Here is a 27212-nt window from a genome sequence, read left to right as displayed (position 1 = left end):
CCCTGACGTTTTCCTGCTAATAGGCTACAGGTTAAGTCAGGTGGCAGTCATGAAAGGCAAATGACCACCCTCAAAGCATCACAGAGACTCAGAACTACTGCATTTGGCCCCTCTAGCCTATTCCAGTCCTTCCCTTGTATGTCTCCATCTCTCACTCTGTCACAAAGAGCAAAAGTAAGATGCCACTGTATGCAATACAAAGCCTGACCACCTCTTAAAGCAACCTGGCATCCTAAAGCACACTTGGGCTGCTGAATGAGGCAGGTGACATGACATTTCACTGCAATATCACTCCCTATTAAAATATCCTATGTATGACTGTGTGCGTTTTGAGGCTCATGATGTTTCAATGGGAACCTGGTTCACTTACAAGCCTTGAACTCATCAATGCTCTTCCAAATGTTCATTTCAGCAGTGTCCCTTAGCCTCTGTATCAACTGACTAGAGGCCATGCACTCTAATGACAATATCAAAGAGAAAATAAACCTAACCATCTATTTGAGCCAATGGGATAGCAATTTCATCTCTTATTGAAAAATATGATGCCATCCGTGATTTAAAAGACACACTCACATAGCATACAGAGAGAGAGAGAGAGAGAGAGAGAGAGAGAGAGAGAGAGATCCATTAATTATTTTTACTGCCACTTGTGCATTATTGGGGTCATGGTTCCAGACAAAACAGCTGTTGTCAACATTGCTAAAATTCCAGTGTCACCTTGAGGCCACTGAGTGAGTAGGCACATGTGTGAAGCAGCTGGGAATCAGACTGAGAATTCAAACACGGGCACTGGGATCTGCGTTCTTACTTCCTTTCCTCTCTATGAGCAGCAGTAGTGGGACATTGCTGTCACTTTTCTCACTGCTGAGCCTTTCTGGTTATAGCCAAATAATGGTGGAAGAGGTCTCGTGTTCATCTGCCACAGACTGCATCTCCATATATATATATGTGTGTGTGTGTGTGTGTGTGTGTGTGTGTGTGTGTGTGTGTGTATACCATCTCTATTTTAGCAAGACTTTAGGAAAGACTCCAGCAAACAGAGATTCAGCTTCACCTATGACATCAGTTTTTGTCTGCATGACAACTATGGTTTTGTTTAGTAGAAAGAAAGACCAAGAGGCATTTTGTGAGTGGAGATAGTATTGTCATGGGGGCATTGAAACTGGAGGAAATCTATAGAAAATAAGATATGAAACAATTCCTGACATGTCTACTAATTTTTTTAAATGGGACAAATATCTAGTGAATATGGTGGATGGTTAATATTTGATTACAATATTGGATTGTGGCTTCCTGAGACATTTTAATATGATATTTTATTACTTCTTTCAGAACTCATGTATTTTGATCATATTCAACTCTGACTTCTGCTCCTCACTCCTTTCTGTCCCCAACCACCTCCCAAATAAGTTTTAAATTATCCAGGTAAAATTTGTACTATCCATATACTCGAAGGTGTTGGACCATCCACCAGCATATGAACCTACAAAAGGCTACACCCCTAATTTCCTCATACCCATCAACTAAGTCAGGGATAGGAGCCCATAACCCTCCACCTCCAAATTCATAAGGCTTTATCATTTTATTTTATGTACCATTTAGAATTCTTAAAGAATTTTGCAAACAGGAAACCCACTCTACAGACTTGCTAAAGGTCACTGTCACTAATCGTGTCTTTAATCCCAAGGTTACCAGTGTTCTCTCTTCCAGAACCCCTTTGAGCATTGGAGCTAAGTAAATAAGCAACCATCCTCGGGTACTGTCCCACAGAACTACCCCGAGTTCATTTTTATGTCACATCGAGGTTCAGTTGTGTCACAGTTGTCATTTGCAGACTTATCATTAGAACAATATGGACATGTGAGAAAACGGTATCACACTTGAGGTGGAAGCAGAGACTCAATCTCCCTACATATAAAACCTGCAAGTTCCCGTTGTCTACAGCCGTCCACAATGTTCCAGCTATTCAAATACAGAGCTGGTCGCCTCTGTATTCCTTGGCTGTGTAAGAACCACCAGCATCAGGCTGGTTATCTTGAGCCTCCGCAGCGTACCTTAGAATTGCATTTCTCTGCACAGGAAGCCTTGTTATTTTCCCCGTGTTTTCAAAGGGAGTGAATGTTCTCACTTAATTACAATGAATGGTAGCACAGAGGGCTGATAGGTAAACGCTGCCTCTGAGGCCTTTGGGAACCGAGTTTATTCCTGCTTTGGTGGTATATGGAGAGGTTTCATGGGGGGCAGACAAGATGGAGGTATAGATGTTCCCAAGGTGAGGCTTCTGTTGGTGATGATCTTTTGAAGACGTCACTGGGCACAGATGATTATTTTCACACATCCCAAGGCTTGGTGGCTTTCATATCCCCTGGTTTTATCGTCTTGCACTGGGTCATTGATGCTGCTTCCGGGGGTGGCAAAGGCTTTAAAGATTCCTGCTGTTCCTTATATCTCAGGGATCTGACAAATAATGGTTTGTTGGTTTGTTTGTTTCTTTCTTTCTTTTTTCTGGACCTACTGCAGATAGATGAGGAGGGAACATTTTGTGGATGGGTAAGCAGAATGGCGGTATTAGGAGAAGGACTCATTCATCTTTTCTAACTTCTATGCCATGGGTATCAGGCAACAAGTACTGCTGTATCAATAATACAACCAGGCTTAGAGGAATCAGATCAATCTCTGCGGGAAACGTGCACCTTCCAAAATGCTGCTTTCTTGCCTTGGGCTGTAAAGGGTTAAAATGTTTGCAAGTCATAGCATAATTTAGAAAATCTGAGTTACAGTGCTGAAGATGGTGTGTGGTTCCGAATTCGGCTTCTTCCTCCTTCCGGGTGTCCTCGGCACACCGGGATGGGAAGGATGAAGCAGACCGGACATGGGTGGGCAACCAGATCTCCGTCTGCCTGTGAGTGTGGGGGAAGACGACCTTCTCTGAGGTTTTCAGCATTACAGATCTTCTTTCTGGGGAAAAGTGAAACAGCTCTTCCAGGCAATACTCAGTGAAACAGCTTTCTTAGGCAACATTCCGTGAAACAGGAGCTCTCTCTTTTCAGGTGTTAACAGGGCTATATGAACCCCAGGGGATGTATAGGGGTTTCCAAGGAGAGTGTACATTCCTGGCTGGGGGTGGGGTGCTGGGAATGCTTCGTTTGTATGAAGAGGTAAATTCTGCGCGCTTAAACCTTTAATTTGGTGAAGGGACTGCATGACTTTTTCAAGGAGGACAGAGGTAGGGGGCCCAGGGTCTTTTAGGCTGAGAATAGGAAAGGAGCGATCCTTACTTTTCTGCTGGTCGGTCTCAAGATGAGATTTTTCAGGGTTTGGATTCTTCTCTACCTCGCTCTTGTTTTAGGCCCATTCCTGGGTCGCACTTGCCCCTCAATGGTGGGTCGCAGAACTGAACATATGGGTCTCAGTAGTGAACACCATGAATAACACTACTAAAGATGGTGAGCATCATCGAGAACAGGACCGAAAATGGTGGCTCACAGTACTGAGCATCATGGATAACAGTACTGAATATCATGTGTCGCGGTACTTATCACAAACTCCAGAGACTGCCCCTCGAATGAGCACCAGGATGCTGCAAACTTCGTTGAATGTTGAAACCAGCGTTCTCTGATACATCTCTCGAAGCCTTCAGTTTCCCTCGGTGCGTATGTGTACCAATCTCTCTTCCAGGAGAGACCACAGCAGCTCTGCTGTGGCCTTATTAGAAAGATATTTCTTTCTCTCTGTGTGACAGCTTCACAACTAATCTTCTCTGTGTTTTCGTGCTCACCGGAGTTTGCGATCATCAAAATTCTCCCCAGGTGATACTGCTCATTTGGTTACAGAGTGTCTCTTTTACCTCCTTTGTAAACTGTTATTTCTCCTCTTCTCTGACCATAGCATAAGCGCTGGGAGTTTCTACCCCTCACTGGTATTATTTAGCCTCACGAACCCTGTTAGCTCTTGACTGAGGTCATAGTCTACATTTTCCTTCGCAGCTGCCTTTTCTTAGTCCCCGTGTCTTGTCTTTCTATTCTAAGTCCTGGGGGATCTCATTGCTTCTCTGCTCTTTCTTTTCCTCACTTACCCTCTGAATCTATTCTGCGATTTTCCCTCAGTCTCTTTCCCGTGACATCTTTTGAAATGCTACAGCAGATTTCGGAGCTGCCCCTATAGCCATATAGGGTCAGCTCATTGATCCTATACCCCAATGAGAGATTCTGTCATCTTTTACAACAGAATGACCCCACCTGGATATTTTTAACTGGCTTTAAAAGACGGTTGGGATTTCTTTTCTCCTCTCAGTTTAAGGGAAAAAGTTAAAAAATTAAGGCCGTGGGTTAAGACAGGGACTAGATTGAAACCCAATTCTTCTCCCAGGCTATATGTGAGTAAATTATTTAATCCTATGCTACATATAAAACAAGAAGAGTACCGTTCATTGGATTATTGAAACAGTTCATGCTATAGTAAGTACACCTATGTTGTGGTTTTAATGTAGCTTTTTGACAACCTACATTTCCAGTGTTGAAAGGTGGTGGCTTGAAAAGATGGTTAAACCATAGCTTTGCTTTAAAATTCTTTGTTTAATCAAAATCTGTTGGCCTTTGACCTTATTAGCAGGGTAAAGGCAATTTATAAATGAAGCTTTCCCGGCATGTGCCTAGCTCGTTGTCTTGGCCTTCTGCCTTCTCCCAGGTAAGGATACAACAAGAAGGGCCTCATCAGTCAGAGACCAAACCTTAATGTTCAGCTCCCCAGCCTCAAGAATTATGGGAAAATAAATCTACTATGTATAGATTACCCAGAGTGTATTAGAATGGGATGCCTTTTGTACTGGATTCTGTCATTGTCTAACTGTGCAGTTTGGAGGGGAAAAAACAATTGGTTTTTTTCCATCTACCAAATGGGGAATATAAAAATACCCCTCCCCTTCACTGAGCTGTCAATCATGAGCTCAGATTAGGTTACTGCTTTTACAGTCACACTACCCTGCAAACCTAAAACAAAACAGAAGGTACAGATACTTGTACAATTACCATGAGTTACAAAATATGAATCTTTAGAGTTACACAATCCTAGGCTAGTGAAATGGCTAAGCAGTTTAGGGTACTAGCTGCTCTTCTAGATGTCCTGAGTTCAATTCCCAGCAACCACATGGTAGTTCATGGTTATAAAGGGATTTTAATGCCCTCTTCAGGCAAACAGAGCTCTCACACATTTAAAAAAAAAAAAAGGAATTCATTTGAGGAGTTAGTTAAGCCTAGTACCAACAAAATAGGGATTCTCTGTGGATCTGCAGATATAATCCAGAGAGTAGGCAGAACTACAAAGGCCCTCCTCGGGCAGCCTCAAATCTGATTTAATATGAAGTAACTGGCCGCATTCCTAGGGTGTCGCACTAGAATCCCAAACATGAACACTCAGCGAGTGGTTCCAGAAATCCTGTCTTCCTATTTGAGTTTCTGGGATTTATTTCTTGGTGTTGTTTTGTTTTGTCTTAGCATGTATGTATGTGTTCATACACATGAGGGTGGTGTTGTATGTACATACTTGCTTGCACTCATATGTACACACATGTATAAGTGTGGGAAAGAAAGTCATTGTCCGCATCTCCTCCCTCGCTATAATCTGCAGCAGATATGAGCTCAATACAATGGGACATTATGAATTAACAACCATTTAATTTACAGAATTAGATCTCAGGCAATACTGGAAAGGTTCATTGAGAGCAAATATTAAACAAATGAAAGGATTGGTGTTTCATTTTATATTCATTTAATGTTGTGTACTTTTGAGGGCCAACATGTATGTATATGCACCTTGTGTATACTTGGTGCCTGCAGAGGTCAGAAGAGGGCATGCTATTACCCTGGAATTGGAGACTTGTAAAAACCACCATGTGGGTGCTAGGAGTCAAGCCTGGGCCCTCTGAAGGAGCAGCACTTAACCACTGAGCCATCTCTCTAGCCCGGAAGGATCCGTGTTTCCTAATAATAAATAAATAATAAATAAATAAATAAATAAATACCAATTCTTTCTCAATTCATTTCTGTCTAAAGAGCCTTATTGATTTTCCCCCTCAGAGTTACAGTACAATTTCATATGTTGGAATTCTAGTCAACTCCCACCCATGAAATCTTTCCTACTTAATCAGGGCTCCCTACATCTTTTCTTCTAATTGACTTGCCAAGTCCTCAGATTAATCTGAATCTGTGGGACCTGTCTTCTGTAAATCCGGAAGAAGCAAACTCTTTGCTCTTTCTGTGACCATGTATAAGTGAAGCGAACATGAGCAGGCAAGAGCTTGGCTTTCCCATAAATATTTTCTTATATCAGCAGTGCTCTATTAAATTCAGACAGTACCTGGTACTGGGGTGAAGGCACGCCCTGGGAGCTTCTCTATACCGTAACCGGTGTTAGGATGTTGTAAAGATTGACATTCTGTCCTCAAAGAGATTTCATCCTATCCAACTCAACATCATACATGAGCCGCTTTATTTGATGTATAAATGTGCCGTATGAAATCCTGCCCGACGCATCCTAAGTGAACACATATACGAGAGAAAAAAATTCATTTAACATTAGCTTTTCTGATCTATGTCTGAGGCCTTAGACTTCCTAATGAAAATTGTAAATATCACGGGAAAAATAATTTCTACTCTACCTTTCTTACTAGCCATGCAGATGGTGGAAAGGATCAGTGGAATATGAACCCAAATAACTGACCAATAAAAAGCTTTCTATTTGTTCTCAAAGCAAAGCTAATTTTACTATACTTCGAAGATTAGTGCAAAATTCTTCACAGAAGTCTTGATATTCCAAAAGCCATTACTGTAGATACTTGGAAATCCCCAAGGCCAGAGATAGTCATGTGTTACTCAAAATGTATATTTGTGAGTCCTAGGAGAACCTCCTTATACTACTGGGGCGTTGGAGGGCAATAGCTCATTGAGACAAGTGGCACTGAGATAGGATAAGGATGCTCAGTCAGCAAACTTACGAGACAGGAAAGAGTGTTTTTTAACATAAACAGGAATGCGTCAGAAACTAAGAACAGTGAATGTGCAGAAGTTGCAGAACTGCTGAGATCTTGATTCAGTGTTTAGAATAGGCTAAATCTAAACCCAACACTAGGACACATGCAGACAAAGCTCATGACAAAAGTTTTGTGTGTGGGGTGAGACACAAAATATAGTCTAGGTGAGCTGGCTGAAAAGTGAGTCTATAGCCAAGCAACTAAAAAGTTTAAATTTTAACAGTAGATTCACCATACCTTTCAAACACCAAGAATGCATAGCCCAGACAGAAATCTATCAAGAGGATGTTAATAGACTTTTTTCTACTTAAGTATTTAACTACTAACACAATCCTTAGCTTCACACTATGCATCTGATATGACTGGTAATATGCATTGTGATCTTTCTGCTTTTCATATCCAGCAAGTATTTAGCCAAAGATTCTAGCCAAAGACTCTAGCCAAAGACTCCTTAAAGGCTACTAAAACTACTGCTGAGGGTATGAAGTTCCCGAATTGAAGATAGCTTTAATTCTCTTTTATCAAGCAGGTACAGCTTTACAACTTCAGCATCTCTAAGTTTATAGACCAATCAAATCAGTACACATCATTTAATCAAAACAGTTGAGTTCCAAGCAGGTGTACTTCCCTGAAGTTTATTAGCAGTTAAAAGCTGCCGTATAATTGTGTACTACTCACATTAACTCTAATGTCTTGTATCTTCTGGTGCGATTCAATCCAACAGTCTGAGTAAAGAATTAGAGCTACACACACACACACACACACACACACACACACACACACACACACACACACAAAGTCATTTAGAGCCATGATTCAACTGGAGTCATGTTGTTGGTCACTGTTGTAGGCAAGATACTCTAATATTCTTTATATAGTAGACTATATTCAGTTTATCTAGAACTCTTATGTAGATTAACCAATGGTGACATGCCCTCTGTCATTATTCCCCCCTCTTCACTGAGTGTGACTTATCTCATTGTCTTCTCAATTGGTTCTTAAACACAGGTCTTTAAGAGAAAAAAAAAAGCCTTGGGGCTCCTGTGGTGGGGAGAGTTGTCTTCATATGATTTTAACTTCTCTTTTTCAGAATTTACTTATGCTCCTTAGGACTTGGGCACTTGCTAAACCTGAAACAAATGATTCCTTGAGTCTTCTCCAGCTATGCTTCAAAGCAGAAGAGAAGACAGACACAGAGCACAGTCCTTGGTGATGTGGCTACAGGAATGCCTTCCAATTCTAAGACCTCAGGATCAACATTGTTTTCTTAACCATACATTGAGATGCTCTTGGTACACACATACGTGGAGTTCATCCATTGTTATCATCTTCTGCTTCATTTGAAGTTGGTTCTTTTTCACCTTTGCTATTTCTTTTTATTGTATTGTATTTATTTACATTTCAAGTGTTATCCTCCTTCCCAGTAAAACCCCCTATTCCCTTCCCTCCTGCTTCTATGAGGGAGTTCTCTCACTCAATCCCCCCCCCCACTCCCGCCTTACCACCCTAGCATTCCCCTACACTGGGGCATCAAGCCTCCACAGAACCAAGGGCCTCCTGTCCATTGATGCCAAATAAGGCCATCTTCTGCTACATAAGCAGCTGGAGTCATGGTTCCCTCCATATGTACTATTTGATTGATGGTTTAGTCTCTGGGAGGTTGGAGGGGGTGTCTGATTGGTTGGTATTGTTCTTAATGTTTCAAAACAATCAGGCAAGTCATTTCTATACTAGATGAAGTCAGTGTCTATGTATTCTTCCCAGTCTGCCAGTGTTCGCTTTCAGACCTGGGTTCTTCAGCTGTCGGAGAGAGCTTGTGTGAGGTATTGCTGCACCAGTAGTCTGCCAGCTATAAATCTCTGTTACATCAATCCTTGAATTTATGGTACCCAAAGTACTCCACTGACTAAGAAGTTAGAAGGAAAATGTCACCATAAATGCCTATCACCTGATTAAATGGTAGAGCTTAACATTTCAGATCAAACCCACTTGGAACACTATTTTGTAGACTTGACATTTTATGACAAGAATATGTAAAAATATGGAAGTCGCTTTCGTAGATGTGTTGATCTTTGGGGTATCTGAATAAGTGTTCGCACTTTTCTATCGGCTTGTGGCTCTTGACAGTGGGCTGAGTACTCGCTACAGTTTTAGAGGGAGCAGGCACACTGAGCCACCCATACTTTACCACTCTGCTTCCAAGAGTAAGTTCAACAATCTCAGGATTCTGAATCCAGAATGCATTCTGTGTCTTTGAGGTATAGCTGTATTCGGTGGGCAGATAACCATCTACAAAGAAGCATGCCCAGTTCTCTCCTAAACTTTCATAGCCGCATCCTCTAGTTTCTGCTGTTCTTTTGGCACAACCCTGTATCTTTTAATGCTTGTTTTTCTTTTCCTTGCCTTCCAGAGTTGCTTTGAAGCCCCTCCCCTCCCTTCACACACGTACATAACTTGTATTGATCAGCCACTTTTTCTCCCAACATGCATGAGGGTGCATTTGCAATACAATTGTGTTCTGAAATGTTCATGTGTACTCTTTCATGAATGCATGAAGGCAGATGTGAGATGCAAAAAACCCAGCTAATTCTCAAAGATATAATAATAATAATGGTTATTATTATTATATCTTTGAGAATCATTTATTTTTATTATTATAAAATAATAATAAATATTAATACATTTATTATTATTATAAAATAGGTGTTCCCCTAAGTAAGCAATAGGGTTATATTTAAAAGCAAAATTCTTTTTTTTTTTTTTTTACATTTTCTTATTTTTTTATGGATGAACATAAGCATGTGATCACTGCTACATAAAAACGAAGCAACAGAGACAAGAGAATGCTATGAGCTAACTATTACCCACTCTCCCCAACATGAAGATGCATTCTATGCCTTCCATCTCTGTGTATTAGTAATAATAATGCCCCATAATCATTTGTATCTATACAAATTTTACAGAACATTTAGTAATTATTTTGCTTAAATATTATTTATGGAGGAGGATAAATTTCAATCATGTTAAGAAATATATTTTGTAGGACAGACAGTGGACAGAAAAAGCAAAATTCTTATGTCCTTCCATCTGGCCAGCAAAGTGCTGGTTTGTGAAAAGTGCTAACTACAAATTTTGTTGTATGTATATATGTATGTATGTATGTATGTTGGATGTATTGTGTATGTTGTATGTATGTATGTTGAATGTATGGTATGAGTAAGCCATGGAGATTCATCATCATCTTGTGTTCTCTAGGGCAGCACTTATTAAAAAGTTGATGGCAGTTAATACAAGCATGATTTTAGGTAGAAAACTGATCTCTGTATTTGCTATAGATATTGAAGTTTTGGGGGCAATAAAACAAGAGAAATAAAGGATATGATTAATAAAGGAAGAGGTCATAAAATCATGTTTGCAAGTGATGTGATCTATGTAACAAAAGGCCCTAAAGATTTTGGAAAACTCTTGGAAGTGGTAATCACATTTCATCAAAGTAGCAGGATACAAGGCCAATATATAAAACCAGTCAATTGTTGATATTCCAAGAGCAAGCATGTGGAGAAAGAAATATCACAATAGCCTCAAGGAAAGAAAAATACCTAGGAATAAATTTAATCAAGGAAGTAAAGACCTCTGCAGCTAGTTTTGAAATGCTGAAGAAAGAAATTGAAAAAGACAGTGGAAGTTGCAAAGACCTGTGTTCTATTTTCTAGGAGTCTCCCATCCTAGGGTCTCTGCCACAACTTAAGTTGTGCCTTCAGGAATAGCCCCTGGTCTCTCTCTTCAGGCTCTCTGACCCTGCCAAGTGGTACTAAGCCTCAGCTCTCAGGGACTAAACCACCAACCAAAGAGTACACATGGAGGGATCCATGGTTCCAGCTGCACATGTAGCAGAGGATGGCCTTATCTGGCATCAAAGGGAGGCAAGACACTTGGTCCTGTGGAGGCTTACTGCCCCTAGGAAGGGGGATGCTGGAGGGGTGAGCCTGGAGTGAGTGGGTGGGTGAGGGAGCAACCTCTTAGAGGCAAAGAGGAGGTGGAGGGGATGAGGAGGTTTCAGAGGGGAGACTGTGAAAGAGGACAACATTGAAATGTAAATAAATAAAATAATTTAAAAAAAAAAGAAAGCAAACTAGAGCAGAAATTTCTCCCAGGAATCTGAGAGATTCTAGTTTGCTTTCTTTGCATCCCTGAGAGCTCTGAGGGGTCCAGTTAGTTGATATTGTTGTTCTTCCTATGGGGTTGGAAGCCCCTTCAGCTCCTTCAGTCCTTCCCACAACTCTTCCACTGGGGTCCTTGGCTCAGTCTGATGGTTGTCTCTGAATATCTACATCTGTATTGGTCAGGTGCTAGCAGAACCTCTCAAAGGATAGCCATACCAGGTGCCTAGCTGCAAGCAAATCTTACCATCAGCAATAGTGTCAAGGTTTGGTGTCTGTGGATGGGATGAATTCCAAAGTAGAACAGTCTGTGGATGGCCTTTCCTTCAGTCTCTGCTTCATTTTGTTTGTTTGTTTGTTTGTTTGTTTGTTTTGTTTTTGTTTTTTGAAATGTGTTTCCTTTAGACAGTAATAAATCTGGGTTAAATTTTTTGAGATGGGTGGGTGGCCCCATCCTTCCCCTAGGAACCAGGTCTATCTCCTGGAGGTGTTTTCTGCAGGTTCTGTCACCCCAGTGTTGGGTATTCCAGCTAATGTCATCCCTTTGAGTCCTGGGAGTCTCTCACATCCCTGATGTCTGGGACTTTCCCACCCCACCCCCACTGCTACATATTTTTATTCATTCTCCTGACCTTCTGGACTTCTCTCCTGTCTCTCCCATACCTGATCCTGGTACCCCTTTCTCCCTCCCCCTCCTTTCTCCCATCCAGGTCCCTCCCTCCCTCTGCCTCCAGTGATTATTTTTGTTCTCCCTTCTACATGAGAGTGAAGCATCCACACTTTGGCCTTCCCTCTTGTTAAACTTCATATGCTTTGTGAGTTGTATCATGGGTATTCTGAGCTTTTGGGCTAATATCTACTTATCAGTAAGTGTATACCATGTATGTCTTTTTGGGTCTGGGTTACTTCACTCAGGATGATATTTTTTAGTTCCATCCATTTACCTACAAATTTTGTGAGGTTGTCATTTTAATAGCTGAGAAGTATTCCATTGTGTAAGTGTACAACATTTTCTGTATCCATTCTTCTCCTGAGGGACATCTGCATTTTTTTCCACCTTCTGGCTATTTTAAATAAGGCTGCTATGAACATAAAAGAGCACATGCCCATGTTATATGTTAGAGCATATTTTGGGTAAAATCCCAGTAGTGGAATAGTTGGGTCTTCAGGTAGAACTATTTCTAATTTTCTAAGGAACCATCAGATTGATTTCCAAAGTGGTTGTATCAGCTTGCAATCCCATCAGCAATGGAGGCGTGTTCCCTTTCTCCATCCTTACCTCCTACTATCGCCCAAGTTTTTGATCTTAGCCATTCTAATTGGTGTCACTTTGATTTGCATTTTCCTCATGACTAAGTGTGTTGGACATTTCTTTAGGTGCTTGTTGGCAATTCAATATTCCTCAATTGATAATTCTGTTTAGTTCTGTACCAGATATCTAATAGGGTTATTTGGTTCTCTGGAGTCTAACTTCTTGAGTTCTTTGTATATAATAGATATTAGCCCTCTATTGGATGAAGGGTTGGTAAAGGTCTTTTCCCAATCTGTTGGTTGCTGTTTAGTCCTATTGACATTGTCCTTTGTCTTACAGGAGCTTTTCAGTTTCATAAGATCCCATTTGTCAATTGATGATCTTACAACCTGAGCCATTGGTGTTCTGTTCAGGAAATTTTACCCTGTGACAATGTGTTCAAAGCTCTTTCCCACTTTATCTTCTATTAGATTCAGCATATCAGGCTTTATGTCTTTGATCCACTTGGACTTGAGCTTTGTACAAGGAGATAAAAATAGATCAATTTGCATTCTTCTACATGCAGACCACCAGTTAGACCTACACCATTTGTTGAAAATGCTGTCTTTTTTCCATTGGATGCTTTTGGTTTATTTGTCAAAGATCAAATATCCATAGATATGTGGGTTTATTTCTGGGTCTTCAAATCTATTCCATTGATCTACCTGTCTGTCTCTACCAATAAATACCATACAGTTTTTATCACAATTGCTCTGTAGTACAGATTGAGGTCAAGGATGTTGATTCCCCCAGAAGTTCTTTTATTGTTAAGAATTGATTTTTATATCCTGGGTGGGTTTTTTTGTTTTGTTTTGTTTTGTTTTGGGGTGTTTTTTTGGTGTTTTGTTTTGTTTTTTGATATTCCAGATGAAGTTGAAAATTGTTCTTTCTGTCTCTGTGAAGAGGTGAGTTGGAGTTTTGAGGGGATTGCATTGAATCTGTAGATTGCTTTTGGTTAGATGGCCATTTTTACTATGTTAATCCTACTAATCCATGAGCATGGGAGATCTTTCCATCTTCTGAGATCTGTGATTTCTTTTTTCAGAGACTTGAAGTTCTTGTCATACAGATCTTTCACTTGCTTGGTTAGAGTCAAACTAAGATATTTTATATTAGTTGTGACTATTGTGAAGTGTATTGCTTCTCTAATTTCTTTCTCAGCCCATTTATCCTTTATGTAGAAGAAAGCTACTGATTGATTAATTTTATGTTCAGCCACTTTGCTGAAGTTGTTTATCAGGAGTTCTCTGGTAGAATTTTGGTGTCACTTATATATTCTATGATACTATCTGCAAATATCTGTATCAACCTTGCCTGCTCCCTTCCCAATTTGTATCCCTTTGGCTCCATTTCGTTGTCTAATTGCTCTGGCTACAACTTTAAGTACTATATTGAATAGATAGGGAGAAAGTGGACAGCCTTGTCTTGTCTCTGATTTTAGTAGGATTGCTTTAAGTTTCTCTCCATTTAATTTGATGTTGGCTGTTGGTTTGGTGTATATTGATTTTATTATGCTTAGGTATGTGTCTTAAATTCCTTATCTTTCCAAGACTTTCTACATGAAGGGATATTGTATTTTGTCAAAGTCTTTTCCAGCATTTAATGAGATGATCATGTGATTTTTTTTCTTTGAGTTTGTTTATATAGTGGATTACATTGAAAGATTTCCACATATTGAGCCATCTCTGCATCTCTGAGATAAAGTCTATTTGATCACAGTGAATGAAGATTTTATTTGTTCTTGGATTCAGTTTTCAAGAATTTTATTAATTTTTTGCATCAGTATTCGTAAGTGAGATCGGTCTGAGTTCCCTTATTTTGTAAGGTGAGTGTGTTTTAAGTATCAGTATAGCTGTGACTTCATAGATCAGGGATTTCAGACACCTAGACCCATAGTGCCTCAACTGACTGTTGATGCTACTACCCATAGTATCAAATTCCTCCTTGCTTTATATATATTTTCAGAAAGAGCAATGTGTATGGGATAACTTGTCTCCCAGGCTTCAAGAATAAGATATTAACTTACTCATATTGACTTGAAAATCTACAACTTGAAAATCTACAATGGTTGCTTTCTTCATTATTTCATCTAACAGACCTAGAATATTTTACTGAAGACTGGTTGATGGAAACATGCATAATGTCCTGAGAATTCACTTCTGACATTAGCCCCTTTTTAAATTATTTATTTCAGCAAGGCAACAGCACTATTTGTCTTTCTGATCACAGTCTGCTCCATTACTTGCAGGTCCCATTATTGTCTCAGAAAGCATACCAACTTGCTCCCAGGCATTTGTCACCCCATCCTCAAGTCCTTTATGGTTCTTGGCACAGTGCTAATATGTCATATTAAAATAAACTCCATGGGGCTTTCACCAGCCTTATACCCACCCGCCTTGGGTCAAGGCTCGGCCAAGTTCCATTCTCTATCCACAGGATCATTTTTGAGTAAAAAATTCTAGAGTGTACTGACAGTCACCTGAGTCTCTGGGAAGTCCCAGGTAGAGTTCAAATAGGTGTCATGTCTGCTAGCCAATAGATTTAAAGGTCAATATTCTTAGCCAATAAGTTTGAACTGTAACCTTGCTAATGTAACCTGTGCCTATAAAAAGTGTAAAAACTGCTTGTAATAGCCATTTGGGGTAGCCTTCTCATCACTTGCTTTGAGTGACTGATTAAGGGTTAACCCCAATGTACTGGAAAATAAACCTATTGCTTTTGCATCGAAAAAAATAAATAAATAAACTCCAATCACAAGCCATGCCTAGGAAACACCTGTTGTAAATGTTAAGTATGCCACACTCTTAAGATGTTACCTACTTTGGAATGTAGCTAAAAACTGTTCCTTAAGTCTTTTTCTTCACTTTTCAATATTTAAGTTGCCTTTTTAAAAATAATCTTTGTGCAATGAAGCTCTTTAATGTGTCCAGCCATCTAATTAATTATCTTCTTAAGTAATTATATATATATATATATATATATATATATATATATATATATAGAGAGAGAGAGAGAGAGAGAGAGAGAGAGAGAGAGAGCGCTTTGCCTCTTCAGTATTTTCTCCCCTCCTAGATCTTGAGGTCTAAATGATCTATATACAATATATCTGATACAGATGACTCTACCTCAGCTTAAGCTCCCTCATAAAATAATGCTAAACTTGGTGTTTATTATGGTTTTATCCCAAAATGTAACCCTTGAAAATCTCAGAGAACTCTTGTCTCCATCCCTTCCTGGAAGATCTAGAGATGGACAGCTACATTACTTCTTATTTACTCCCCAAGCCAAGCTGGACAATAAAATGTTAAAATGTTTTAAAGGTGTCATTTTATTTGTCTCTTCCTGGTCTGAAAATCCATGTGTATGGATTTTAAACAACATTCATCAGAAAAATTATACTTCTCCATATTTTATGTTAACAATGTGTGTGGTAGCTTACATTTCTACAATACGTTCATTATTATCTGTTCTACAAAAAAGCACAGAAAATAAACTGAAGCTACAAAGTCCTCCCTGGAATTGCCTCATGGGTAGAATGGAATCCCTTTTCATAAAGAACTTGATGATGGTTGAGCTTGTGAATGTTTCCTGTAGCCATTTGGGACTGTACTTTGGCTTCATGCAAGACATAACCTGAACAACAAAAGCTTTAGGACTCTGATTATATGTTAATATCCATGAAGTTATTTATTCAGCAGAATATTTGACAAAATATACTGAGTATATTATTTGTAGCACACATTGTTTTGAAAACTGTATTTGGTTTTGTTCTCTCATCCAGGGACCTCCTGGGTTACAAGGACTACAGCAGCCTTTTGGTGGATTTTTCAATAAGGTATGGCTTCTTTATTTCCACAACTTGTGTGCATAGAGATTTTATGTCATTACAGTTTTAGGAAGAAAGCATTATTAGATCCTTACATCTCAGACCTTGAGACAGGATCACATATGCTCAAAGCATCTTCTCATACTGAACACCATGTTTTCAAACTTACATTTTAAATGAATCCTAGACATATTATAAAATAAATACTTAGTGCTATCGTTATTTGTAAGTGATAGTTCAAAGTCTGATGATGAAGAACCAAAAGAAATAATTTGTTTTGGTTTGGTTTGGGTTTTTTGGTTTTGTTTGTTTGGTTGGTTGGTTGGTTGGTTGGTTGGTTGGTTGGTTGGTTGGTTTATTCAAGGCAGGGTTTCTCTGTGTGGCCTTGGCTGTCCTGGAACTCACTCTGTAGAGCAGGTTGGCCTCAAACTCAGAAATCTCCCTGCCTCTGCCTCCTAAGTGCTAGGATTAAAGGTGTGCACCACCATTGCCCTACAAGAAATAATTTGTTATCTGAAGCTCTGGGCGACACCCCACCTGATAGATTCCTCAAAACCAGTAAATGCTGCAGCAAGGTTTCAAGCACATGTTCATATCCCACAGATCGAGAACAAGAGTCTCCCCAGGGATGGATGGGAACAGCTTGTAATTACATTGTTATCTTCTTCATCGTAGCTTGAATAAAATAATAATAAGACTGCCACGGAACTATCTTAGTGGCCAGAGTAGCCTTGATTATACCTACAAATGATGCTGGTAACTAACTGCACAGGACTACGATATAGGGGTGAACTCATTGGGGGTTCATTGTTCAAGAACAACATGTGGGGTCTGATCACAAAGGAAAAGCCAGTGCCATTTTGTCCTTCATTGTCCAAAACAACAGTAAATGGGGTCCTTTCAATACCTGCCAGTTTATCATTGATACCTTGTACCAAAGAAAAGGTTAGACACTTGAATTTTGTTTTCTTAGGTTTGTTTGCCATAGATACTTGTAGTCAATACTGCATCTTTGTTCACATAGTCCAAAAGCCTGTATTCCAATCAAGTGTGTGTGTGTGTGTGTGTGTGTGTGTGTGTGTGTGTGTGTGTAAGTGCATCACTTGCATGTCTGATGCCCCACAGAGCCAGAAGAAGATGTCACTTTGTAACCAGTTACAGTAACTAGTGGTTGTAAGCCACTCAGTATGGATTCTGAAATTTAAAATAGGGTCCTCTACAAGAACAAGTGCTTTTAACCACTGAGCCATCTCTCAAGCTCCCTACTCAAGTCTTAAAAATAACTAGTGCTGAAAAGCGCATTTCTATTGCTTTCTAATACAAAATCATTAATTTAAAATCTTAATTCTCTGTTCAATTAAACTTCATGTATACTTAATATGAAGCTTAGAAAATCCTCAATTGGTAAATTTAAAATAAAACATCTACATACTCCATTGCTCTTGACAAGTTTAAGATTATGATCCTGTTTTGAACCTTTTCATTTGTTTAGACTTTTAGGGGAGTGCTGTTAGCATAGTTACAATATGTTTCCCGATTCTTTATCAAACAATTCAATTGCTACTAGCTTTTTTAAAACATTAGAAGTTGGCAAGGTTTTAAAAGGTAAGTTTGAAGTGTATCTAAATTGAATCAGTGTAAGGACATTTGTAATGACATATACTGTTATAAAATAGGACTTACAATAAAAACTTCAAAATAATGAGAATAACTTGAATCTGATGTCACAAGTCAGCTAGAAATGTTTAAGTACTATACTATATTACTCTGACCATCAGTACAAAATGTACCAAGTTGTACTTAAATATCTGCTAACCCTTGCAAAACTTGTAAGGCTTGTATCTTTACAGGTCTCCCAACACTACTTCTAGATACACTTTTTCTCACCAATGAGTCAGCTTTTCCTTAAATGAAAATATATGGAACCTTTGTATTTTAGAGTCTGAAGTTGAAAGTGTTTTATACTTTAAGGTTATACTTGCTGTAATGGGAACTGAGCTCAGTAGCTGAGTGGGGACTTTTGTGAGTTGCATCCCAGTACCTTCAACTTATCTATTTCTTCTCCCGAGAAAGACCCAGTTACTGTCAGCACTATTACAGAACCAAGCTTCACATTAGGTCACATGTGCTCTGAATGTGGCTTTGTAGCCAGAAGATAATAGGGTAAACGGGGGGACTACAGCTTATTTCTCCCCTCAATAATACAATAGGAGCACTTTGACTCAGAAGTGTTTACATCTATACTGACTGATGGAAGGTAGCGTGCCGAACAGTTTATTCTGTTTCCTCACAAGACTGGGCAAGCCTCCTACACTGAAGCCCCATGAGGATCTATAAGAAAACCCACACGCAGGACCCACACTGAGTGATACTTTTGCATTGTGACCATCCCCTCTTCACAAAGCAATGGGCCGAATGTGCCCTGATAAGCAAGATGCATTTTTCACTTGGCGTTCTCCCTGCCAACGTCATCTGGTTTTGTATAGTCAGGTTGTTGCATTTTGCAGTTTGTTGCATGCCTGATGGCCCAGCTATAACAAATGAGCACAGTGGGGGAGGAGCTGAGATTAAATAATGAACCATGTATTGAGACATATAAAGTGACACTCCAAGGTTAAAACAATCTTCCCTTTTAAATTGGCATTGATTTATGTGATGCCTGCTCCAAGCCGTGGACCTCAGCTCATCCTCTAGCAGCGGTCCTTGCAGAGCTCAGATTCTGCTGAGGCAGCGATCCATGGGAGGAGGAGGAGCACGCTCCTCATACGTGCCCCCTCCCTGCTCCAAGCTAAGAGCCTGCATAGCCCATCCCTCATCCCAGAAGTCTGCACTTGTATGTTGGTCCTCACACAGAATGGATCTATTCTCCTACACATCCCCTGCATCACCCTGAAAAGAAACACGGGTATAAGAAAGCTCTCCCTTCACAGCAAAAATCAGAAATAGATGATTTTAAAAAAAAAAAAAGGAAAGAAAAAAGAAATTAAGAACACAAGAGCCAAGAGCGACTCACTGGAGAGTGAAGCCATTACAATCACGTGTGCTCTCACGTGATCACTTGAGGATGCAAAGATTTAAAAGAGAATATGTTTCCTTCTCTATCACGGAAATAATTTTCAGGCAGCTGTTCTCAACCTGTTTGGTTGTTTGCAGAGTAGCGTCGACAGTCAACACCGAGTACGCTTCTCCCCTGATGGAAATTCCGCTCCCTACCCAACCAAGCCGTTCTTCATTGTCTTCAGCTCTGGGAAATTTAGTAAAATATTAGGCTCCATCAGCTTTTAAAGTCTCGAGCTCCGTACATGGATGTAAAGTGTTATCTATGGAAACTGAGTACTGAGGGGATATATGTTTTTGAAGATCTGCATTGAAAATGCACAGTTATTTCATCTTGCACATTATTAGGCTCAATCTCCGCTTCTGGACATGGATGCAATGCCTCTCAGCTACTAATTCCAGTGTTCCCTTCTCCAAACAGCTGATCCAAAACAAAAGATAGCAAAATGATGCATTCCCCTTCCATATGTCAAAGTATAGCTTCATTCTGGTCATACTAGAAGGAACAGCCAACTCTTGTCCAAAAACAGACATTCAAGGTCTTTTCAAACATAGAATTAAATCCAGTGAGGATACAGAAAGCAATGTCAACTGAAGGCAAGCTAGAGTCATCACAGAGGAAGAAGTCTTGGTTATGGAAATGCCTCCGTGAGATCCAGCCCAGGCCCATAGGATCCCAGGATCCCAGGTCCACAGGATCCCAGGATCCCAGGATCCCAGGAGCTTGGTCACACCAGGATCTTAAGGTCTCAGAGGCAACTTGACTCCCAGGAGCTCTGACACACCCAGGATCTCAGGATCACAGGATTCCAGAATCATAGGATCACAGAGACAGCTGAACTCAGGAGTACTGACACAACCAGGATCACAGGAAGGACAGGCTCCAGTCAAATATAGCAAGGGTAGATAGCATGAGAGATAACCAGATGGTAGGAGGCAAGCTTAAGAGCATAAGCAACACAAATCAAGGTTACTTGGCATCACCAGAACCCATTCCTTCCAACACAGCGAGTCCTGGATACACCACCACACTGGAAAAGCAAGATTCAGATCTAAAGTCACTTCTCATGATAATGATAGAGGACTTTAAGAAGGACATAAATAATTCCCTTAAATATAGAAGAACGCAGGTAAACAGCTAGAAGCCCTTAAAGAGGAAACACAAAAATCCCTTAAAGAATTACAGGAAAACACAATCAAACAGGTGAAGGAAATGAACAAAACTAATCAAGATCTAAAAATGGAAATAGAAACAATAAAGAAATCAAAAAGGGAGACAATCCTGGAGTTAGAAAGCCTAGGAAAGAGATCAGGAGTCATAGATGCAAGCATCACCAACAGAATACAAGAGACAGAAGAGAGAATCTCAGGGACAGAAGATACCATAGAAAACATTGACACAACAGTCAAAGAAAATGAAAAAAGCAAAAAGCTCCCAACCCAAAACATCCAGGAAACCCAGGACACAACGAGAAGACCAAACTTAAAAATAATAGGTATAGAGGAGAGCAAAGATTCCCAATTCAAAGGACCAGTAAATATCTTCAACAAAATTATAGAAGAAAACTTCCATAACATAAAGAAAGAGATGCCCCTGAACATACAAGAAGCCTACAGAACTCCAAATAGACTGGAGCAGAAAAGAAATTCCTCCTGCCATATAATAGTCAAAATACCAAATACACAAATCAAAGAAAGAATACTAAAAGCAGTAAGGGAAAAAGGTCAAGTAACATATAAAGGCAGACCTATCAGAATTACACCAGACTTCTCACCAGAGACTATGAAGGCCAGAAGATCCTGGGCAGATGTCATACAGACCCTAAGAGAGAACAAATGCCACCTTAGGCTACTATACCCAGCAAAACTCTCAATTACCATAGATGGAGAAAACAAGATATTCCATGACAAAGCCAAATGTACACAATATCTTTCCATAAACCCAACCCTACAAAGGATAACAGATGGAAAATACCAACACAAGGAGGGAAACTACACCCTAGAAAAAGCAAGAAAGTAATCTTTCAACAAAACCAAAAGAAGATAGCCACACAAACATAATTCCACCTTTAACAAAAAATAACAGGTAGCAACAATCACTTTTCCTTAACATCTCTGGACTCAATTCCCCAAAAAAGGCAGACTAAGAGACTGGATACGTAAACAGGATGCAGCATTTTGCTGCACTTCAGTGACAAAGACAGACCCTACCTCAGAGTAAAGGGCTGGAAAATGATTTTCCAAGCAAATGGTCTCAGGTAACAATCTGGAGTAGCCATCTAATATCAAGTCTCAACCAAAAGCTATCAAAAAATGATAAGAAAGGACACTTCCTATTGATCAAAGGAAAAATCTACCAAGATGAACTCTCAGTTCTGAACATCTATGTTCCAAATGCAAGAACACCCACATTCATAAAAGAAACTTTATTAAAGTTCAAAGCATGCATTGCATCTCACACAATAATAGTGGGAGACTTCAACACCCACTCTCAGCAAAGGACAGATCAGGGAAACACAAACTAAACAGAGACACAGTGAAACTAACAAAAGTTATGAACCAATGGAATTTATAGAACATCTCACCCTAAAGCAAAAGAATATATGTTCTTCTCAGCACCTCACAGTACCTTCTCCAAAACTGACCATATAATTGGTCACAAAACAGGCCTCAACAAATACAAGAAGATTGAAATAATCCCATGCAATCTATCAGATCACTACCCACTAAGGCTGGTCTTAACAACAAAAACAACAGAAAGCACACATACACACAGAAGCTGAACAACACTATACTTAATGATAATTTGGTCAAGGAAGAAATAAAGAAAGAAATTAAAGGCTTTTTAGAATTTAATAAAAAATGAAGACACATCATACTTACGGGACACAATGAAAGCAGTGGTAAGAGGAAAACTCACAGCTCTAAGTGCCTCCAAAAAGAAGCTGAAGAGAGTTACACTAGCAGCTCTAGAAGAAAAGGAAGCAAGTACACCCAAGAGGAGTAGATGTCAGGAAAGAACAAATAGAAACACACAGAACTATACAAAGAATCAACAAGATAGATAAACCCTTAGCCAGACTGACCAGAGGGCACAGAGACAGTATACAAATTAATAAAATCAGAAATGAAAAGGGAGACATAACAACGAAATAAATCTTAAAATAACTATTCTGTTTGTTGAATATCAACAGTTGAAAATATTAAAATCATGTTCTACAAACATCATGGAAATATTATNGAATTACACCAGACTTCTCACCAGAGACTATGAAGGCCAGAAGATCCTGGGCAGATGTCATACAGACCCTAAGAGAGAACAAATGCCACCTTAGGCTACTATACCCAGCAAAACTCTCAATTACCATAGATGGAGAAAACAAGATATTCCATGACAAAGCCAAATGTACACAATATCTTTCCATAAACCCAACCCTACAAAGGATAACAGATGGAAAATACCAACACAAGGAGGGAAACTACACCCTAGAAAAAGCAAGAAAGTAATCTTTCAACAAAACCAAAAGAAGATAGCCACACAAACATAATTCCACCTTTAACAAAAAATAACAGGTAGCAACAATCACTTTTCCTTAACATCTCTGGACTCAATTCCCCAAAAAAGGCAGACTAAGAGACTGGATACGTAAACAGGATGCAGCATTTTGCTGCACTTCAGTGACAAAGACAGACCCTACCTCAGAGTAAAGGGCTGGAAAATGATTTTCCAAGCAAATGGTCTCAGGTAACAATCTGGAGTAGCCATCTAATATCAAGTCTCAACCAAAAGCTATCAAAAAATGATAAGAAAGGACACTTCCTATTGATCAAAGGAAAAATCTACCAAGATGAACTCTCAGTTCTGAACATCTATGTTCCAAATGCAAGAACACCCACATTCATAAAAGAAACTTTATTAAAGTTCAAAGCATGCATTGCATCTCACACAATAATAGTGGGAGACTTCAACACCCACTCTCAGCAAAGGACAGATCAGGGAAACACAAACTAAACAGAGACACAGTGAAACTAACAAAAGTTATGAACCAATGGAATTTATAGAACATCTCACCCTAAAGCAAAAGAATATATGTTCTTCTCAGCACCTCACAGTACCTTCTCCAAAACTGACCATATAATTGGTCACAAAACAGGCCTCAACAAATACAAGAAGATTGAAATAATCCCATGCAATCTATCAGATCACTACCCACTAAGGCTGGTCTTAACAACAAAAACAACAGAAAGCACACATACACACAGAAGCTGAACAACACTATACTTAATGATAATTTGGTCAAGGAAGAAATAAAGAAAGAAATTAAAGGCTTTTTAGAATTTAATAAAAAATGAAGACACATCATACTTACGGGACACAATGAAAGCAGTGGTAAGAGGAAAACTCACAGCTCTAAGTGCCTCCAAAAAGAAGCTGAAGAGAGTTACACTAGCAGCTCTAGAAGAAAAGGAAGCAAGTACACCCAAGAGGAGTAGATGTCAGGAAAGAACAAATAGAAACACACAGAACTATACAAAGAATCAACAAGATAGATAAACCCTTAGCCAGACTGACCAGAGGGCACAGAGACAGTATACAAATTAATAAAATCAGAAATGAAAAGGGAGACATAACAACGAAATAAATCTTAAAATAACTATTCTGTTTGTTGAATATCAACAGTTGAAAATATTAAAATCATGTTCTACAAACATCATGGAAATATTATCGATAATTTTTCTCACTGTGCTTGAAATTAGCATTTTCTTAATGTTTAACTTCAAAGAGATTTTGCTATTTTGAAAGTTTTAAAGTATATTTAATGATAAAATAATTTCTCTCCAGAAAAAAACAAAACAAAAACAAAACAAAAAAAAAAAAACCAAGTATATCATGTTCTGACGGCTGTGTTGGTTTTCTGGGCTAAAGTCATCAGAGAAATCAAGATTTGGAAATACCATTAGACTTGAAGATGCAGAGGAATTGCTACACCCAAAGTACCTCGGTGTAGCTACGGTGCCCTGGAGGTCACTGGCATACATTAGGGTATACCCTCACCAGGGACATGGCATTTTCTTCTGCTCTATGGTCCAAGCAACTTGAGTTTCAAAATATAAAAATCCTGTATAAAAACATAATGTCTTACATAAATGCACATTCCAGCTTCCCTAAAACTATCCAAGCAAAGGTCCAGCTAGGGGACATGCTGATGTTCTAGGCACAGTGACTGGCACCACGTCAAAATGACGAGGGCCATCAGGAAACCTCTGAAGTTTGTTTCTGGGTGTTAAGAGGGCTAGACTGGATGGCCAACTGAATGTCAGGCATTTAAAAAATTATAAATGCATGTAGTTTTCTAGCATGTGATTCCTTCCACGGAGATGGAGGCAGTCAGAACTGGTCAGTGTTCACATCCGGGAGGTTAGCATGAGCCATGAGCACATGCCATTCTGAGGTGTCAGGTTGGTTACAGGTTCTACACAGCTTAGGGAGTAAGGATTTTTTTTTTTTTTCTGGACCAATCTTGTAGAAATTCACTGATGAGAACCTGCCCATTCTCTTCCGGTCTTTAATAATGGTCTCTCAGCACACAGCAGCTGAAGTGCTTCCTAGCAGTTTGTATTTGCTTTCTCTGTGTGGACGCAGGCACAGTCGTCTGCCCAAGGTGGGCAGAGTCAAATTAAGGAAATGAATATTTCAGAGTAGAAAGAATGGGGGACTCGGAATGCGCTTGAGACTGGCAGGTATGCATATGGAGAAGGAAGTCTTGGAGCTGTGGGTTTCTCCTGGAGAGATCACCAGTAAACAGACAGGTAGACAGACAGACAGACAGACAGACAGAAAGGATCTCCAACGTTGGAGAAATTTAACAGAGTTAAATATTAATTACATTAACAGGAGTAAAATGAGAAACACAAAAAACGTCTGCCAAATCGTCAAACATTGTTAAAGTACTAACATTTGACTAGCAACTTTTCAAGACAGAACGCATTAAAAACAATTGGACGTTTTGTTCTTTTTTTACCCAGGGAACTGGTGAGCACGGAGCTAGTGGCCCCAAAGGAGAAAAGGTAATCCCGTGTTGTTGTTGTTGTTGTTGTTGTTGTTGATGATGATGATGATGATGATCAAAGGGATTAAGCACTTTCACCTATAGGGGCAGCAGTCCCAGTGAGCAGGAGCCTTAGGTGCTGCTGACCAGCAGCTGGATGCTGCCCCTTGGGGGCGCTACTGAGCAGGGGCGGCTACAAGAAAAGTGACTTGTCAAGAAAAACATCCTAAACAATGATCCAGAAAGGAGAAAGATTTATACGACTTGAAGGAAAACCATAGTACAAAGGATTGTAGGAGCCAGAAGGATCAAGGATCCCACAAGAAAACCCACAAAAGGAACTTGGGCCAATTGCACATACGTTACAGTTGTGTAGCTTGGTTTTCTTGTGGAACTCCTAACAAGGGGAACACAAGCTGTGTCTCTGATGCCCGTCTTTGGGACCTTTTCACCCAGCTGGGTTGCCCTGTCCAGCTTTAATAGAAGAGGAGGTGCCTAGTCTTACTTCAATTTGATGTGCCCATGTTGGTTGATATCCACAGGAGATCACAGATACGGAGGGGGGGAGTGAATGGAAGTGGGGGGACAGAGGACTGCAGTCAGGCTGTTAAAAACGTTTTAATTAGGAAGGGAGGGAGGGAGGGAGGGAGTCAGAAATCCTTGCAGGTAGCAAAAAAACATACGAAGAAAGAGCCAAAAGGCAAAATGCCTGTGGATCAAGCTCACTAGTTAACTGTTCTGAAAGCAAAGGAGGCTGTTCTGGGAGGAGTATTGTGTTTTGTTTTGGTGAGGTTTTACCATGCACAGTAGTAGTCTAGCCAAGCAGTTATTTCAAAATGAGTTTTCAAGCTAAAACACCAATATACTTCCGTTACATTTTCCTTGTCCTCAGTTGTAAGTCCTGCTTTATTAGCTATAAAAGATGGCAGGTTAACTTCTCTACAGAAAATATCACTTTATTCTAGTTGGATGGTAAAGCCGTGATGACCTTGGACTGTGAATGTGACATGGTCAGAGGAAAAATTTAAAAATAAAAAAAAATGCACATTCATTCTACAGACAGGGATATGAGGGTCTGGAAATACTAAAAAGGCAGATGCCTGTGAGAGGTACCTTACTTCATTCTCCCAGTAAAAGTTCTCTTGATTGAGGGCACGATACTTTTCGACACAAGTCCAAGAAATATGACTTCTGTGCTTTATAAATCAGCACAGCCAATCTATTCAAAAGATTGTGTATCTCTCACCAGGAAAAATTGCTAAAAGATCATCTCAGCAGGAGCAGTGAGCTCCTTATAGACTAGCCATTCAGGAAGAAAATTCTTCAGGATACATAAATAAAGCCCCGACATTCTGGAAAAATGATTTAAAAATGATTCTATAGCAATCCAAGTCATTCCCAGGTCTTGGATTTTGAGCAATGCTATTTCCTGTGAAGCAACACCTTATAGAATCATACCCCAACCTCACAAATGGATTGCATTTTAAGTATTTGCTATTTGACATATGCAGACTCGGGGCGCAGGGACACTAAGCTTGTCACAGAGGACAGCTGAATGGAGAAGAGGGATGTGATACTCTTAAAGCATTTAAAGGATGATTCATTTCTTGGAACAAAACAGCTGGCTTCTGTGTTGCCCTCTTCATTAGCAAACATATGTCATTTAGAAATTCTTAAGACCTTGCTGATGAGAAATTTGATTCTGTAAAACAGGTGTATCTCAAACTCCAGGGACCGTTCTTACCGCTTGGAATCTTTTTAATTGCTTCAGAATGTTAAGTGGAGTTAGAAAAAAAAAAAA

General features: G+C 39.6%; 1 protein-coding gene across 1 annotated transcript in view; it reads left to right on the top strand.

Moving 5' to 3' along the window:
• The window catches only part of Col19a1 (collagen type XIX alpha 1 chain), a 321968-nt gene that overhangs the window by 216699 nt on the left and 78057 nt on the right, over nt 1-27212 (top strand). The window contains exons 17-18 of the mRNA XM_029539352.1: nt 16260-16313; nt 25389-25430. Coding sequence (XP_029395212.1) covers nt 16260-16313; nt 25389-25430 — 96 coding nt within the window. The remainder of the gene's footprint in view (nt 1-16259; nt 16314-25388; nt 25431-27212) is intronic.

The sequence above is a fragment of the Mus pahari genome, chromosome 5 (assembly GCF_900095145.1).
Source record: "Mus pahari chromosome 5, PAHARI_EIJ_v1.1, whole genome shotgun sequence".
NCBI lineage: Eukaryota > Metazoa > Chordata > Mammalia > Rodentia > Muridae > Mus > Mus pahari.
The sequence above is the reverse complement of the archived record's forward strand: the minus strand, read 5'-3'. Positions and strand labels throughout refer to the sequence as shown.